General features: G+C 41.1%; 2 protein-coding genes across 4 annotated transcripts; both read left to right on the top strand.

The window, feature by feature from the left end:
* On the top strand, positions 1-2,733 carry star (steroidogenic acute regulatory protein). The gene is made up of 7 exons (XM_071482428.1): positions 1-213; positions 428-535; positions 689-822; positions 1,029-1,187; positions 1,338-1,522; positions 1,695-1,788; positions 1,976-2,733. Exons 1-7 carry the CDS (start codon positions 150-152, stop codon positions 2,093-2,095), a joined length of 864 nt encoding a protein of 287 aa, XP_071338529.1. The 5' UTR covers positions 1-149; the 3' UTR covers positions 2,096-2,733.
* Positions 2,734-4,066: 1,333 nt separating this feature from the next.
* On the top strand, positions 4,067-15,543 carry elmod3 (ELMO/CED-12 domain containing 3). Of its 3 annotated transcripts, none has more exons than XM_071482424.1 (13): positions 4,067-4,202; positions 5,598-6,407; positions 7,230-7,301; positions 7,408-7,482; positions 7,570-7,639; positions 7,995-8,057; positions 8,175-8,263; positions 8,823-8,946; positions 9,065-9,187; positions 9,417-9,547; positions 10,037-10,113; positions 10,215-10,342; positions 11,481-15,543. In XM_071482424.1, the coding sequence occupies exons 2-13, from the start codon at positions 6,372-6,374 to the stop codon at positions 11,729-11,731; spliced, it is 1,239 nt and encodes a 412-aa protein (XP_071338525.1). In that variant the 5' UTR covers positions 4,067-4,202; positions 5,598-6,371; the 3' UTR covers positions 11,732-15,543. The 3 variants fall into 3 exon arrangements, with proteins under 3 accessions (XP_071338525.1, XP_071338528.1, XP_071338526.1); XM_071482427.1 differs by having other exon boundaries at positions 4,099-4,202; positions 5,573-6,407; XM_071482425.1 differs by lacking the exon at positions 4,067-4,202 and adding an exon at positions 4,228-4,899.

Raw genomic sequence — 15,543 nt, 5'->3', positions numbered from 1 at the left:
AGACAGAAATTCAACCCCTCTCTACAGCACTCTTTGTCCACTTCTTTCAAGACCATTCACGGCTCAGAACAATTTTGAATCTTTGTGATCTACTTGATTTCATAGTTTTCCAGTTCTCTTAAAGCTGCTACAAACTCCTGTAAAAGAAAATGCTGCCTGCAACCTTCAAACTGTGCGCTGGCATCTCCTACCGGCATGTGAGAAACATGACAGGTGAGTGAGAGAATCCAGTTCATCACTGTCGCCTTGGCCTAGTTTTCTCCCCGTTTTACATTACATTAAATTTTCTTCATGTTCTTCATGTTACCCAGGATAAGAGTGGCTGAATGAATGGATAAAGACAGAATAAAGCCATTATTATTTCAATCTCTTATGATTTCTTTTATAATATTGTAGTAACTAACTATTTTTTGTCTGCGTCTCCCAGGTCTGAGGAAGAATGCCATGGTGGCCGTTCAACATGAGCTGAACAGACTGGCAGGTCCAGGCCACAGTAACTGGATCAGCCAAGTTCGCAGACGAAGCTCCTTTCTCAGTGAGTTATCACATGTGGTTATTTGAGTCAGTAAATTGCCACAAAGATACCAATGATGCAAGACTTGATATGATGTATAATACTAGTATTTCATCCTAAAGTAACATAACTGTGCGACAGACATGATTCCCTGACTCGCTGTTCTGTTTTAAGGTTCTCGGATTAAAGAGGAGGAGGAGGGATACAGCGAGGAGGAGATCTCTTATGTGAAGCAAGGTGAGGATGCACTGCAGAAGGCCATCGGCATCCTCAGCGAGCAGGATGGCTGGACCACCGAAACTGTAGCTGTGAGTATTGAGATGGCACCCACAGAATAATCTTTTACTTAAGTATTAAGTCATTTCAATAGTTATGGCTGTTGCTGCATTACAGGGTTCATTAAGGGTGTGCGTGTCATGATTTAAAGTTCAAGGATGTGACACATCTGTACGTTGTTTCAAATTTGAAAGAAGGTACTTGAACACTTCCAGTGCTTGTTTACACCCTCCCACAGGCAAACGGAGACAAAGTCCTGAGTAAGGTGTTGCCTGACGTTGGGAAGGTGTTCAAGCTGGAAGTGATGCTGGAGCAACATCCTGACAATCTTTATGAGGAGCTGGTGGGGAACATGGAGAAAATGGGCGAGTGGAACCCTAATGTCAAACAGGTCAAGGTGAGAGTTGCAGTACCGTGAGTTGGAAAATTAATGGGGATTACTTTTTTTTTAATTCTGGTATACAGCATATCAGAAAAGGGGATATTAAGAAATACAGACAGTGTCTATCCAAGACCATTTATGTAATTTCAAAATGGGATCCCACAGATCCTTCAAAAGATCGGCCAGGACACAATGGTGACCCACGAGGTTTCTGCAGACACACCTGGCAATGTGGTCGGATCAAGGGACTTTGTCAGTGTCCGTTGCGCCAAACGCAGGGGCTCCACCTGCTTCCTGGCTGGAATGTCCACCCAGCATCCAAAAATGCCCGTGCAGAGGGGTGTGATCAGGTGAGTCAAGGGGAGTCACCAGTGGGGGAAAGTCATTTACTTATTTTAATGCGTGCAGGCATTTGTGTGTCTGTAAGGTGAAATGAATCAATAAAGAGTCACCAGGCTAATTGTGTGGAGAGGATGGATGGATGGATGTACTGCACCTCATAATGATCTTTACATTTTTCAGAGCAGAGAATGGGCCCACCTGTATAGTTATGAAGCCGTGTGCTGAAGACCCAAATAAGACCAAGTTCACCTGGTTACTAAGTATAGATCTCAAGGTACATGACTGCCATGTCTTTTTTTTTTCTAATTATAGATCTAAAGGTATAGAACTGCCATGTCTGAGTTTTCTTTTCTACAGTTCCTACAGCGATTGTAATGAAATTGAGTCATGAACTAAAAGTAAAAACTTCTTTTTTTTATGTTATACAAATCTAACACTGGTATTTTCTCTGTCGTACACAGGGATGGATCCCAAAGACAATCATACACAAAGTGCTCTCTGAGACGCAGGTGGACTTTGCCAACCACCTCAGGCAAAGGATGGCTAATAATGTTTCTATGGAGATGGCTCATGCCTGCTGACACGAGGCGCCTCTTGAGCTTTGAAACAGTGCGCTCAACAGTGGCAGAAGTGCAACCCATGCTCATCTAAAAAAAAAAAAAAATCATACAAATCTGCTGGTAACTGCTGAAAAAAAACAAGAATACCCAGAACGTATTCAGGAGATCAGAAGAAGACGATGCTTGTGTGAAAATCTGAGCACAAATGTTTCATTTGGCCTTTTTTTTTCTTGCCCCTATGGATAGAAATTCTGTCATCAGATTTCGCATTGCTGACACCAATCTTACACATTGTGTGGCTTGATTGTTTCTGACGCATCCATCCACATCGCTCCACTTCGCCTTGGCAGAGACACTGAGCCAGTGTGAGCCATAAAACATGTAACACAAATGGCACATTGTTTCTTTCTGATAACACCCCAGTTATTGTCCACTCCCTGTGCTGTTAAATTGAACTTTTATTTCAGTGTTTTATTTATTGATATTGCACAGATGTGTTACCTTACAGTGACTGCCAAGTGAATAAATGATTGCAATGTCACTGATATTTATGTTTTTATGTTTTTATTATGCTGTTAGAGAGAGAGAGAGGCAGTTTGAAGAATGATTACTCTGTCCTATCCTGATGCATAAGAACTTAAATAAAAGCTCATAAAATATTTCAGTGCTTGCTTAACTGCAAAGATAAAGCCGAAAAGCACAGTCAACACGCACACTTTAAAAATAACAGCAATTCTATCTCCATAGGAAAAAAAATACACAAAAGCAAAACACAAAAATGAACAGAAAACAGAAAACTCATCATGGAAACTACACAACAGTTGCACAATGATTCCACTTCAACGGGGAGAAGAAGGGTGAATTTGAAGGTTCTTTTTCAACCCATGAAAAAATGTAGTTCATAAAAACATGTCTTTTTGTTGCTTCATGGGTTTTCAGACTGACAGTGCGCCAGAATGAGCAGGTGTTTGGCCATTCAGATGTGTGAAGAGTCCAGCAGCGAGCAGTCGGTTGTGAGCCAGCAGCACATTCCCTGAGATCAAGTAACGGCAGAGCTCATCCCAAACAGGAAATCTGTCCTCCATTATTGCCAGTTGTGTAAGATTTTTCCTATTTTGTGCAGCCTTAATCGATCAAAATGTTTTGTAACAGCTTGGATGCAGTGCAGACTACAGGGGCCAGGATTAGTTAAGATGACGATTTGGGGCTTCACTCTCTGTCTCACATGATTTAGTTGGCCGCAACATTTTCACCAGCACTATTTCGGATGAATGTCTCCCAATTATGTCATACCATTAGGGCCTGAAGGAAATTTCTGAGGTGAAATAGGAAGTTACGGCTGGCTGTAACCTGTGAACTGTGGTAGCTGTGTTTTTCACTTTTTTCCCCATAGACCTTTTGAGAGTTTAAACCCAAGAAAAATGCCAAGTTTGGGTTGAGCCTGACTCCTGTGTGCGTTTGAAAAAAAGCACAGACTTCAGCAGAATCGTTCCAACTGCTGGCCTGTGTAATGCAAAACAAACTTTTTTTTTTTTTTCCTTAAAAGAATGTTCCAGAGGGTAATAATTGACATCTGCTTGAAATTCCTCAAAATCTGAACATAAGCAGATGTGAGGAGAGTTGTAGCCACTCGAAGATCCTGTTCCGTTATTTGTATAATGAGAGGAGTGGAGAAATTCTGGGGTAGGACAGGGAAGATTATCCAGTGGAGATAGGTTCACCAGGAAGACAAAACAAACTATTTGGCAGTCTCACTGAATCCCTGGCACTGATGACAGCCTTGATTAAACCTTTATATTTGTGGCCTTTTCATAATTATTCGATTCATAATTTGTTTAAAAGAAATAAAAGTGAAACTTTTTACAGTATATTGAGTATTTTACAGTATTTTGTTATCTGTGCTGATGGGAAGTGTAGAAAGAAAAGGAGGTCACAGGCTGCCTGCTCTACAATAGTCTACACTAGAAGGAGAGAGAGAGAGAGACAGAGAGAGAGAGCAAGAGCAATGACGTAATGAAGCTAGAGTCCGACAGGAAACCACAATTCCCAAGATGCACTTGAAATTACCGTGGCCACTGGACGGGGGAAGGGAAGCTGAGATTGGAGGGAGAAACAATCAGAAACTGAGGTACTTTTTAAATGCTTCATATCGCACAATATTATCGGACAGCCCGCAGCACGTAATGTTTTGTAGCGTATTCGCTCTGCCTTAAAGACAAAAGCAGATTTATCCGTATGTTGCTGTCGTATTTGGGGACAGACTCCATCCCCGTTATACTTCAATAGAGCTACGGCTAACCCGTTAGTTAGCTTGACAGCTGGCTTTTCTAGTGCTAGCCAGGTCTCAACTACTTAACTCCACTTCAAATTCAAGACATAAATCTTTCAGCTCCGTGGCGCAAATGTAGGTCGGCTTGCACGCAGTATATGCGGGCGTTGCGTTGTCGGTTTGAGGCGAAGCTGTCGCTGCGTCTTTGTGCCTGCGGGGTTGCTATATGACATATTGCTAGCTTGTCGGTTGCTACAGATAATGTTAGCTAACTGACGGCAGGCTGCCGCTGCCGTAGCTGTCAAAGCGGAGATCTGATACAGTGAACTGTCAGCCGACAAAGAAAAGACTTAAGATTTCGTCTCGACACTCTGCAGGGCTTTACTTTAACACTCGAGTGCAATGAATTTCATGCGTTTTACTCGAGAAAAAGTGATAATACCACATTAAAAAAAATAATGATTTCCAACCAGAAGTCATGCATTGTAAACGTCGCTAAATGACAGTGCCAGAGGTTGAAGAAATAAAAGGGACTCTACGCAGAAAAAATTACCCTGTGAGTCTTGCACTATTATAGTATTGTTGTTATTAATGTGTAATCAGGGTTTTACTGTTGGAGCTAATATTTGGCTATTTCATGTGCTGTTTGGTTTAATTTCCAACAGTGCATCTATAAGCTCATGATAAATTGTGTATGTGAAATTACAAGTGTAAAGTGGCGTGGCCGGAGTGGAATATAAATTTGTATTTATTTGGATAAATGTGCTTATTTACTGTACACCACAGAGTTCAGGTTGCTCTGCCAAGAAATAACATGCAAAAATAATATTATAAGGGAAAATCATTTTAAGGGAATTCGGCTTACAGACCCTTTTCACAGCAGAAATGTTGGCTTGTTGTAGCAGGGAAGCTACAGGTGTAATTGATAACATGAAACATGGCTGCGCTCCATTTAATGAGTCAGGTCCAGGGTCCTGATGTTGTGCATGCTGGCTCACTGGCATGACTTACTGAGACACTTGAAAGAACAGAGCCGTAGCACAACGACAATAACACAAGTTGATTTTGCTTTTCCTGCTAAGTGTGTGGAAAAAGGTCTGTAGTTGCATATTTAGGAATTTTGAGATTGTACCCACATTTTGCTCCACATTTTCTGTGTTGTGTGCCCCATGTTGGTGCTATATGATTTGTGTGTTGCCCATTAACAGATGTCTATTAACTTTGTGTAGTTAATTTTTTTGTGCTTATTTTCAGATATTGTATACATATGACACCTCCTCCTCAGGACTCTGGCCATACAGGGAGCCTATCCATGATCCTCATCTCACTGGACGCCTGCAGCTCTGGATGTGTGCTGCTGTTTCATATGAGGCTGAAGACATAACACAGCTTTGGTGCAACAAAAGTAAACTGCACCTGTACTGGTACCTATAGGTGCATACTGGATTTGTCTTGAGTGCCAAAGTAATGAAGTGTCTTGGGCAGGGAGAACCAAGCCCTGAATAGCAATGTCATCATCCAGCTTCTGTGTACCTCTGATGGGGCTGAGGAGTGAACCCACTGGCCGAGCAGATCTGTGGAGGAGAGGAAGGAGGCAAGTTTCCAGGAAGGTTGTGTATTGATGGATAACCATTTCCTCTGGTCAGCTCCTGTAGACGGATACCTGCACATTCCTCTCTGTGTGCACTTTCAAGGTTAGACTTTGGAGTAGCTAATAAAACCAGGCTCCCATCAAAACCACACAATCAACGCTATTACACAGAAACAGAGAATATGATGTGCACAACATGGATTTCTATCGCCAATGACAGTTTTGTGAAATCATACTGATGACTGTGGACGTTGAGTTCTCTATGTTTATGAGGAGATAATGACAAAGTGTTAGACACTTGCAGTCACTACAAATGTGCGCTACAGAAACCATGGTGGTCCTTGCATCAGCTCCTCAGCCCAGCTCAGTCCAAGACTTCAGAAGTCTGTAGAAGCCAGGATCAGGAACACGCTCGCCAGCCAACACACTCATATGCAATGGAAGAAGACATTGATGTCACATCCCATACTGAGGTATTATTATTTCACCTTTGATCCTCGAATTTCAACAATTTAATCTCATTCCAGTGTTTGGGTTTACACCAATATAACACCATTAAAACAGAACGGCGACACCTGCTGTGTTGGTCAACAAAATGGAAGTAGGTGCTGTCTGACCACTGTTGCCATATTGATGCAGTCACCCTCAAGGATAAATGTTCCCTTCCTGCTCTGCACTCTTGTTTAATGTTAAACAATTTAGAGCTCATTTGTTTAAGCAGTTCTGTCACATGTGTTTAACTTAAGGCCTACGGTCAATAGTTCTCCCTCCGCTTTAGCTCTAATCTCTGGTCTGGCTTGGCATGTTTCCATGGCGGCAGCTGACAGAGCATTTCCTTATCCACGGCTTTGTTTTCTAGCCGTAACATTACCTCTTGCACCCTGGCCTCTCTCCTTGTGTATTGCTGCTTTTGTAAACAGTTGGATAAGTATGTCAACAACAACAAGGCAGGGGAAGTTTTCTTTAAAGGGAGTGCAACCTCGAATTACCTGATTCTTAATGTGTAAATCCACTAATGCAGAATGCATCCTTATAAGGCAGAAAAAGTTAAGTGTTTGCAAGTGTGCAAGTGCTGAGACATCTCTGAGGTTTAATTTTGGCTTGTTGTACTTTATATTTTTCACAAATGTGCATAAGATTTCAAGGATGCCAAGATTAAAAAGAAAAAAAAAATCTGAATAAAATGTGGCATGCAGTGATAATGGGTTGTGTGTCTTAAATAGAGTGAAAGCTGTACTATTTTTACATTGTGCACATGTCTGAAGCATCTGCTCTGTGTGGCTACCCCTCGTTAGGGTCTGAATGGTTTGTCCCATGAATGTAAACAATTTGAGGAGATCACCAATGGACACTCCAACCATAAGCCTGTGAGTACAGCAAAAAAAATCACTTCTCATTGATCCATTGTAATCTGTTTTTCCTACTAAGTGTTTTATGTAGAAATTGCCTGGTCAAGCCTTTTTTTCTTAATAGGTCATGAATGGACTGATTATTGGTCATAATGTCAAAGACCACACCAACGGCAGCGCACCACTCAGATCCCTGCCGGTAATTACATTTCATACCTACTATCTCACTTTAACCCACATGACCCTGCTTTCATATAAGGTAATCCATTACTTGGTTATTGTCCAGATTTCAGCACTGAAGCAGAACGGTCTTCTCCAGAACCTGGCAGCTGGAGGGGACCAGCCTAAGCCTACAGGTAACATATACATGCTCTCACACAGCCTCTCTTTTGTCTCATATCGTCTTCCCACAGGAATTTGATAGTGTATCCTAGAAACCAGGCAGCTCTAGCTGGTAAAACCTCCCTCAGGAGTCTGCTTGGAGGCAGCACAGAGTCTCAGTTGCGCTCTTGATGATGCAGGTCTATCAGAGAGGAAGGATTTATGACTGAGAATGAACTGCATGGGTGTTGGCCATTACACCATAGCTCATTGGTCGAGTAGATGCTCATCCCCTTTGAGTGCTGAAGCCAGTGAAATTTGTGTGTAGAAAGCGTGTGAAATTATTGAGTGAAGTAGTTTTTCATCTCTCACCTTTGTGAATCTCCTCAGAGGAAAACGTGGAGTTGGAAAAGGCCAGACAGGAGTGGGAGGCTCTGGAGAATGTGCAACCAGGTCAGATGCATCTTGCTGTTTCACCTGTTTTCTTGAAAATTAAAGATGATCTTGTGAATTTTTATTGTCTGTAAGTTTTTGTTCTGAAAGAATAGCTTTTTATGTAATGTCCCTCAGCTCTTACTGAGGACTCAACCCCAACCCCACTCATCTCCTTCAATGAAGCCCTGCAGTACTTCCAGACCACAGACCTCGGGGACTTGCTAGTAAGAAATGCTACATACCAAAAATTTTGTAATTTTTTAAATAATAACCAAGTTTCAAATAAGAGTAGCAAATGTGGTTTACCTGCACTGTAATGGCTCATATATAAATCCAGCACAATGTAAATAACCACAGAATTATTTTTATTAGTGAAACAACATTGTCATGTAAAACATCCCAGAGAGGGGAAGAGAACTTTTATTGTGAAACAGACAGAGGAAGTGGAGTTTGCAAAACAGCAGACACCAACAGCAGGAAATTAGCAAATTAACAGGAAAGAAGAGCAAATCAGAACCAAGAGAAATTCGATTCAAATAAAGATCTGCTGAGGTAAATAAAGTATTAAGTATTAAGAGAGTATTCTATGTTGGTGAGAGAGAGAAATATCCTTTATCTGCAGTGGCTTCCAGCAACAGGAAAACTGCACCCACAGCTAAATCAGTGAACTATAGATACAAAAACTGAGTCAATTACTTGCTTTGCTGAAGAATTGTATTGAAAGCTATAACTAGCTTTTATTCTAAAGCTGTATTGTGTTTTTGCTGTCCCCTCCTTCTGTAGAAGAACATCCAGCCAACCATTCGCAGGACAGGTCTGGCCGCTATCACACACTTCCTCTTCGGACCTCCACGACTGCACCGGGAACTCTTGGAGGAGAGGGATCTGGTCTTTGCCATCGCACAGTGTGAGTGTGTGTTTGCAGCGGCCCGTTTGTGTAATGAGCCCACGAAGGGATAAAACTGATGAGTGTTTTTAATAAACCACAGCTTTTCACTTTTGCATATTGTTTGTGCTTTCGATAGGCCATGTGGACAACAGCCAAACAGTTCACATGCGTGTCCTGCAGACCATTTATAAGAGGCTGATTGGCAGCAGGCTGGACTGTCCTCGCTATGGGGCACACTGGGAAAACATCGGCTTTCAGGGTGAGACACCTGTAACCCCAAGAAATTTTATGGTTTATTAGCAAAGAGCATCAGTATTCAGTGTTTCTTTAAATAAGTGCATCAATTAATCAAATGAATGGCTCTGATGCCTTTGCGTGATAGAGTAATTCTATTATTGCTATTGTAGAAAAGAAAAATCAAAACTACTGAACATTATGAATATGTGTTGTTGTATCGTCTCTGTATTGCTTTGTTTTCTGTACCTCAGGTACAGACCCGGCCACTGACCTACGTGGCACTGGTTTCCTGGGACTGATGCATACGCTGTACTTTGTGATGGACCCAGAGACTCTGCCACTGGCTAGAGACATCTACAAGCTATCACAGCACCCTACACAGGTACGCTGCAAAAACCTGAATCTCAAAAACAATAAAAAAAGCAGTATAATGGGGGAAATATTACTTAAATTAAGCAAAACTATCTGCCGACAGAAAAGGAAAATTGCCAAGATTGAAAACAAGTAAAAATAAGCTTAAACAAGTGGTCACTAGGTGCCAGGAGACAGCAAATGTGTGCATGCACAAATGTGTTTACTGTAATAGAGATGTGTTTTAATTATATTTGTTGTTTTGGACAACTGAGTCAGGAATCAGATTTCACTTATCCTTCAGAGAGACACTGAAACTCCTCCAACCCCAGGCGTGCTGCTTTGTAGTTGACCCTGACCTTTGTCCTCCCTGCAGAGGGAACTAGAGCAAAAAAGAGAATTTCCCCTCAGGGATCAATAAAGTCAGCTCCAAGACACGCATGTTTCAGGATTTCTTCTTGTGGCCTTTTTAAGTATTCCATGGGGACTTAAGTTTCCTTGTGTATTTCCTTTCGTTCAGAACTTTCCATTCAGTGTGATGTCAATCAACATGACCCGCATCGCTCTGCAAGTACTCAGAGAGGAAGCCTTGTCTAAGTGAGTCACAGTTATTGTTTTATCACATCTTCTGGAGTGTCTATGTGTTATTCTGTCTACTTTTACACGGCAATGCTTCTCTTTGTCTTTGGTGATACTAGGGAGTGCAATCGTCGTCAGCAAGTTGTTGGTGTGCTGAATGAGTTCTACGTTGCCACGTACCTGCACCTGTACCAACTGTGGAAGACCCAACAGAAGACCATTGCTGACTCTGGCTTTGTACTAAAAGGTAAAGAAAATGCTGGATTGTTTCTACTATTATTAAACACTTAGAAATAAACCTTGTTCATTCATTTGTCATGATATCATTGTGTTGCTGATGTATTGTACTGGGGTGAAAGAGTTACATGTACCATATATGTGATACGACAATGCATCAGTAAAGCAGAACTCCACCAATTCTATACATCAGAGTCTGTTCACAAGTCCTGGGGACTGCTACTGCGTATGTGAAAACAGTTATATAAACCCTTTTGTGGCTCCAGAGGAGCTGTGTGAAATCTGATAACTAGCCTCAATTGACATCACTTGAGTCAGGGTTGTTTGGGTCTAAAGATTACAGGTTAGAAAATGAAAAAATCTGGGGCTGTGGACTAAGAAAGAAGTGAGCTTACCAGACCTCTGTAGCCTGCTCCTCATCTCTGTTTGGGTAATGTTGGTACAAGATTTTGACAGAAAAATGTGTTGAATAAAAAAGACAATATTTCGTTCTACGTAATTTGTAAATTCATTATTTTATTAATTTCAACTGTCTGTTCTTTTAACTTTTGCCCTGCCTTTTTGCAAGCTCTCTTAACCAATTGTATAAGAAGGGCTAAAATAGATGGTAGACACTGCTCATATTTGTCTTGTAAATATAAAGCTACATCCAGCAGCTGGTTAGATTAGCTCAGCACAAAGACTGAAAATAGGAAAACAGGTAGCCTGCCTCTGTTGAAAGTTAACAAAATCTACCTGGAAAAATTAAAAAAAAAAATTGAAATGTTAAAATGGCGGGTTCATCTCCTGTACCTGCACGAGGAAGAGACCTTTGGTAACACCACAACCTGTCATTTTTACATTTCTGCTTTTGTGTGGATTAAACAGGTGAGATATAATGTGCAAGTAAGGAGTGTTAGAGGTGCTGGTAGGCTGATCTTGTCACCAAGAGCCCGGCTAGCTTTCATTTCATATTTAATAGGCAGATATGTGAGTGGGACTTATCTTCTCATTTAAATCTGAGCAATAGAAAAAATAAGTATATTTCTCAAAATGTCAAACTCTTCCTTCAATACATGAGTCACATTGATATGCATTATCAACACATTTAAACACAGATTGTCATCCTGGCATGAGTCCCTCAGTATCTGTGTTTTCTAACCCTTTAGAAGTGGAGCTGTTTGCCAAAAAGAACCCCAAGCAGATGCTGCGCCGACTAGAGGTCTTCCTGAAAGAGAGGCGGGCAGGTGGAATCCCCCGTGGGACATCGTCAGACCCTCAGGCCCAACAGCCTTCTCCCAGCCTGGGGGAGCGAGCGGCCAGAGCCGGGGCGGGACAGGGAAGCAAGGGAAAGGAGATGCACTTCACAGGAGTGTGTGATCTACCGCCAGACATGGAGGGAGAGGCCAGACTCATCTAAGCTAGACTCTGTATGAGTGTGCGTGTATGCGTGTGAGCAATCCTGGTTGTGAGTATATCTATTAGTGTATTTGCAAGTGGCTTACTCAGCTAGAAGAAGAACCCCACCAGACCCTGATCTAGGACCTCCTCTCTAAACCTTTTCAAACACTTCCACTCCTTCCATTGATGCTGGGGTGCTGCACTTTGATCAGATTATGCTTGGGGCTCTTTCAGAGTTATATTTGACTTTTTTTTTTTCTTTTTTTTTTTTTTTTTTAATTAATTTATTTTTTTAAAACAAAGACCATAGAACAGTCAAATATAAAAAGCTGGTGCAGGTCAGAAACACAAGATGTCACAAAAACAACAAGAAAGTGAATGTTTGCACTCTTCTGTGGATTTAGTAGCCAAATCAATAGCTGCCAAACTCTTGTGGATAAACTCGACCTGCCTAGAAATCCAAACCATACACACTTGACTTGTGTTCCAAGGATCTCTCAGTCAGGTTACGTTAGCATTGCAGAGAGGGGGAGAAAACATGAAGTGGCTTTTTTAAAAGGCTTGGCTATCCCTCTCACTCCAAGATACTGCTCATTCACAACAGTATGCTAGCAGCCCATAATGCAACTAAAGGGCAGCATTGTTAGGCATATTGTGAAGCGCTCAGTTAACTTATCTAAGAGAAAAAATGAACCAGTTTCAAGCCCTTCTATAGAGCAAACATAAGTATGTTTTCTCTCAGCATGAGTGGGGAGCGGTTACAGAAGCTTTTGAGCGGGGAGTAGAAATTGCAAGTATACGCTGTTCTCAGAAATCTTACACAGTAGACTTTGAATGCAGCTTGCTTTGAAGGTCTAATCACTTCGCATTCTCTATCAGAGTATGAATGAAATACACGTTATGTGAAAGATGTGAAAGATGTACAAGAATGCACCCTCAGTCCAGATGTGTGGCGGCTTAGCCAGTTGTTGGTGTACTCATGGTGTCTGTTGCCAGGGGTGTGATAAACTAGGTCCAGAGCTCCCACTTAATATGGGGGAATATATTTTAAATAATTTAAAAAATAACTATGTTAGTCCTTTTTGAAGGGACAGCTGTCATAACGTCACAGTTATGTATAAAAGCACTTCAGAATTTTGTTGTTCAACTGATGGCTGAGTGGCCGTGAGAAGGATTTTTAACACTGTTGAATTCCACCTGAACATCAGAAAGTCTTCTGACTTCTGAACTTGTCACGGTTAAAGCCAAGGAGACACTTCATAACAGAGTCTGGGTGCTTGGCTTCGTCCCGGCTAAAGTCAAAGGTCTGGTATGAGCTTTCTCTACATTCCGTTACAAAGCATGTGATTGTAATTTTTTTGACCAGTTAGAAATTTATTCCTGTGTGTGTGTGTGTGTGTGTGTGTGTGTGTGTGTGTGTGTGTGTGTGTGTATAAGCTTGCTCGTGTGTGTGGTGATATGAATGAGCTGATATTGATGAAGGGTGCCTCTCCTAGGAGATGTATGGTACAGTATGCAATCCCAGCTCTTACTCAATGATAATCAAAACGATAGTGCTGTGTGACGATAGAAATCGTTCTTAACTTCAGGGTTTGTGTGTGTGTGTGTGTGTGTGTGTGTGTGAGAGAGAGTGTGTGTGAGAGAGAGAGAGAGAGAGAGTGTGTGTTGTATGACAGGAACTGACTACAGATGGGGTGCTTTCCTCTGCACACAATAAGCCAGCTTTACTAAGTACTTGATCCATCAAGCTGCAAAGACGGTACTTTTGTCATTTTAAAAATGGTACATAACATTGCTGAAGATTTGTCTTAAAACAAAGAACACATTCTTTGGTTTGCTTTTTTTAAAAGCCAGGTGTTGGTTCTGGACACAGCTGGTTTCAGCGACTCTGTGGCCTGGAATGGGTAGAGCTCCTCAGCAAAGCTGGTTCCTGCTCTGTGCTAATGTGAAACCATCTCTCATCGTCGTAGTCTCAATCTGTAGCATGTTCAGGTAGCACTAGTACTGTAGCATCCTATAGCCTCCTCCTCTTCGTAAAGCTTGTTGATGTCATGTCTCAGTTACAGTCTGTAGTGTCAATGAGTGCGCAAACTGTTACTACTATAGCACATTCATGTCATATTTTCATTAAGCCTCCTTCAGTAGACACACGTTAAGGTGGCACAGCGTATGTTTTGCAGAGATTTGGGATAGGCTTGACATGTTATTGAGCTCAACCTTGTCTTCTAAGAAGGTGACGGTAAAAACGGTGCCTACATCCAGTGCAGCCATGTGGGTAGAACGCTGGTTGGTCCTCGCCTCCTTTTTTTTTTTTTTGTTTTGTTTTTTTTTTTTATTCATTTGAGCCACTGTGCCACAGTAGACAACCTCCAGTCATGCAACGCAGTTTAACAGTTGTTGTGATCCCTAAAACATGCAGGCCTAATAGATATATACACAAAAAAACACAGGCATGTAAATTTTCAATGTCAACATCTTCTCAAATAAATTGTTTTCCACCATTTAACTTCAAAAGCGAGCTGATGTAGTTTTGCCAATTGTTTGCGAGTGTTTTGATTGATCAGGAAAATTTGCACTGTTGTAGATCTTTGATAGTATGTGTGACGTATGCAAGAGGAAACAGGCCATCTTCAATAGCCATAATGTTCATTATCGCCCGTCTCATGAAACAGGCTTCGTAGAGTCAGATTCCCCTCCTCGCTCTAAAAAGAATTGCACCATGGATATGATCTCGCATTTAGTTTTATTAAATTTTAAACTGAGGAGCAGTACAGTGTATGTAAATCAGGAAGTTTGTATATAGAGAATTAATGATTGTAACTGTATGATTGTCTGTAGGGCATTATACTGAAACACATTGCTTACCTCAAGACTTGAGACAAATCTCTCCTTTCTCTCTCCTGATGTTTGTTTGGCCTCTCAGTCAGACACTATCTTTTTATGTTTCCTTTTACCTAGGCCTTCTCTCATACCAATTGGACATGTTATATAATGTATATTCAACACCTGAAGCACTACGTAATAACAAACTAACACAAAAGCTGGTCAATGTTATGTGTATTCTATTTAAAGACACATTTATAGACACTATATAGGCCCACACATGCTCTGATGCACATCTGCAGATAAAAATCCTTTTAAAATGATCTATAATTGGCTGATGTTTACCATGTTGAAATAAGCTGGTTTTCTTGTGGCTTCAGTGATAGTACAGTATACTTTTGCTGTGTTTAAGTGTTTGATGTCAGGAAAACACTCTGAAACAATCCTGTCTTCACAGCTACGGTCACAAACAAACTGTTCAATATATGATTGTAAAGATATAGGCTTGATTAGCAGTCATAATACTGTGTATGCTTTAACCTTGGTATATATTCAGTATCAAAACAAGGCCTGATTTATCCTCTCATGTTACCAAAAGTTATATTTTCAGCAGTTGTAATAGATCATATTCTTATGCGTTGATCATCATTTGGAATCTCCTCAGTTGAAAACCAGAACCAAGAGAGAAAACAAAAAACCAACAAAAAAAGAAAAAAAAAAAAAAAACGGGTTCTTGCGGGATGTCGTATGCTCTGAGAGGTGTGGTCTGAAGTTCTGCTTCCTACAGCAGCAGCTCGGCAAATACAATCACTTCTCTCAATATCCTGCGCTTTATATGAAGGTGTTTTACTGTTGCTGTCGTCGTCATGTCCCTCAGAGCATTTTATGACTGTACCTTGATTGTAGAAGCCCTATTTTATACTGAGAGTTATTTCAGAATACAGTATGTGCTGTTGTACATTAAATGTATTGTATGGAGAAAGCTAAATAAATGCTGTTTAAAAACTA

This window comes from Trachinotus anak, unplaced genomic scaffold, assembly GCF_046630095.1.
Source record: "Trachinotus anak isolate AG129_WGS33_773 ecotype Australia unplaced genomic scaffold, CSIRO_AGI_Tana_v1 ptg000008l, whole genome shotgun sequence".
In the NCBI taxonomy this organism is placed as follows: Eukaryota; Metazoa; Chordata; class Actinopteri; order Carangiformes; family Carangidae; genus Trachinotus; species Trachinotus anak.
Note: the sequence above shows the minus strand (reverse complement) of the source record. Positions and strands in the feature narration are given on the sequence as shown.

What these genes read in the sequence shown, in the direction of transcription:
- star (XM_071482428.1), top strand. Translation starts at nt 150, where the DNA reads ATGCTGCCTGCAACCTTCAAACTGTGCGCTGGCATCTCCTACCGGCAT. An exon ending in CAGACGAAGCTCCTTTCTCA is followed by an intron (nt 536 to 688) that starts GTGAGTTATCAC and finishes TTCTGTTTTAAG; the next exon opens with GTTCTCGGATTAAAGAGGAG. An exon ending in CTAATGTCAAACAGGTCAAG is followed by an intron (nt 1,188 to 1,337) that starts GTGAGAGTTGCA and finishes GGGATCCCACAG; the next exon opens with ATCCTTCAAAAGATCGGCCA.
- elmod3 (XM_071482424.1), top strand. Translation starts at nt 6,372, where the DNA reads ATGGAAGAAGACATTGATGTCACATCCCATACTGAG. An exon ending in GACACTCCAACCATAAGCCT is followed by an intron (nt 7,302 to 7,407) that starts GTGAGTACAGCA and finishes TTTTCTTAATAG; the next exon opens with GTCATGAATGGACTGATTAT. An exon ending in TCTGGAGAATGTGCAACCAG is followed by an intron (nt 8,058 to 8,174) that starts GTCAGATGCATC and finishes AATGTCCCTCAG; the next exon opens with CTCTTACTGAGGACTCAACC.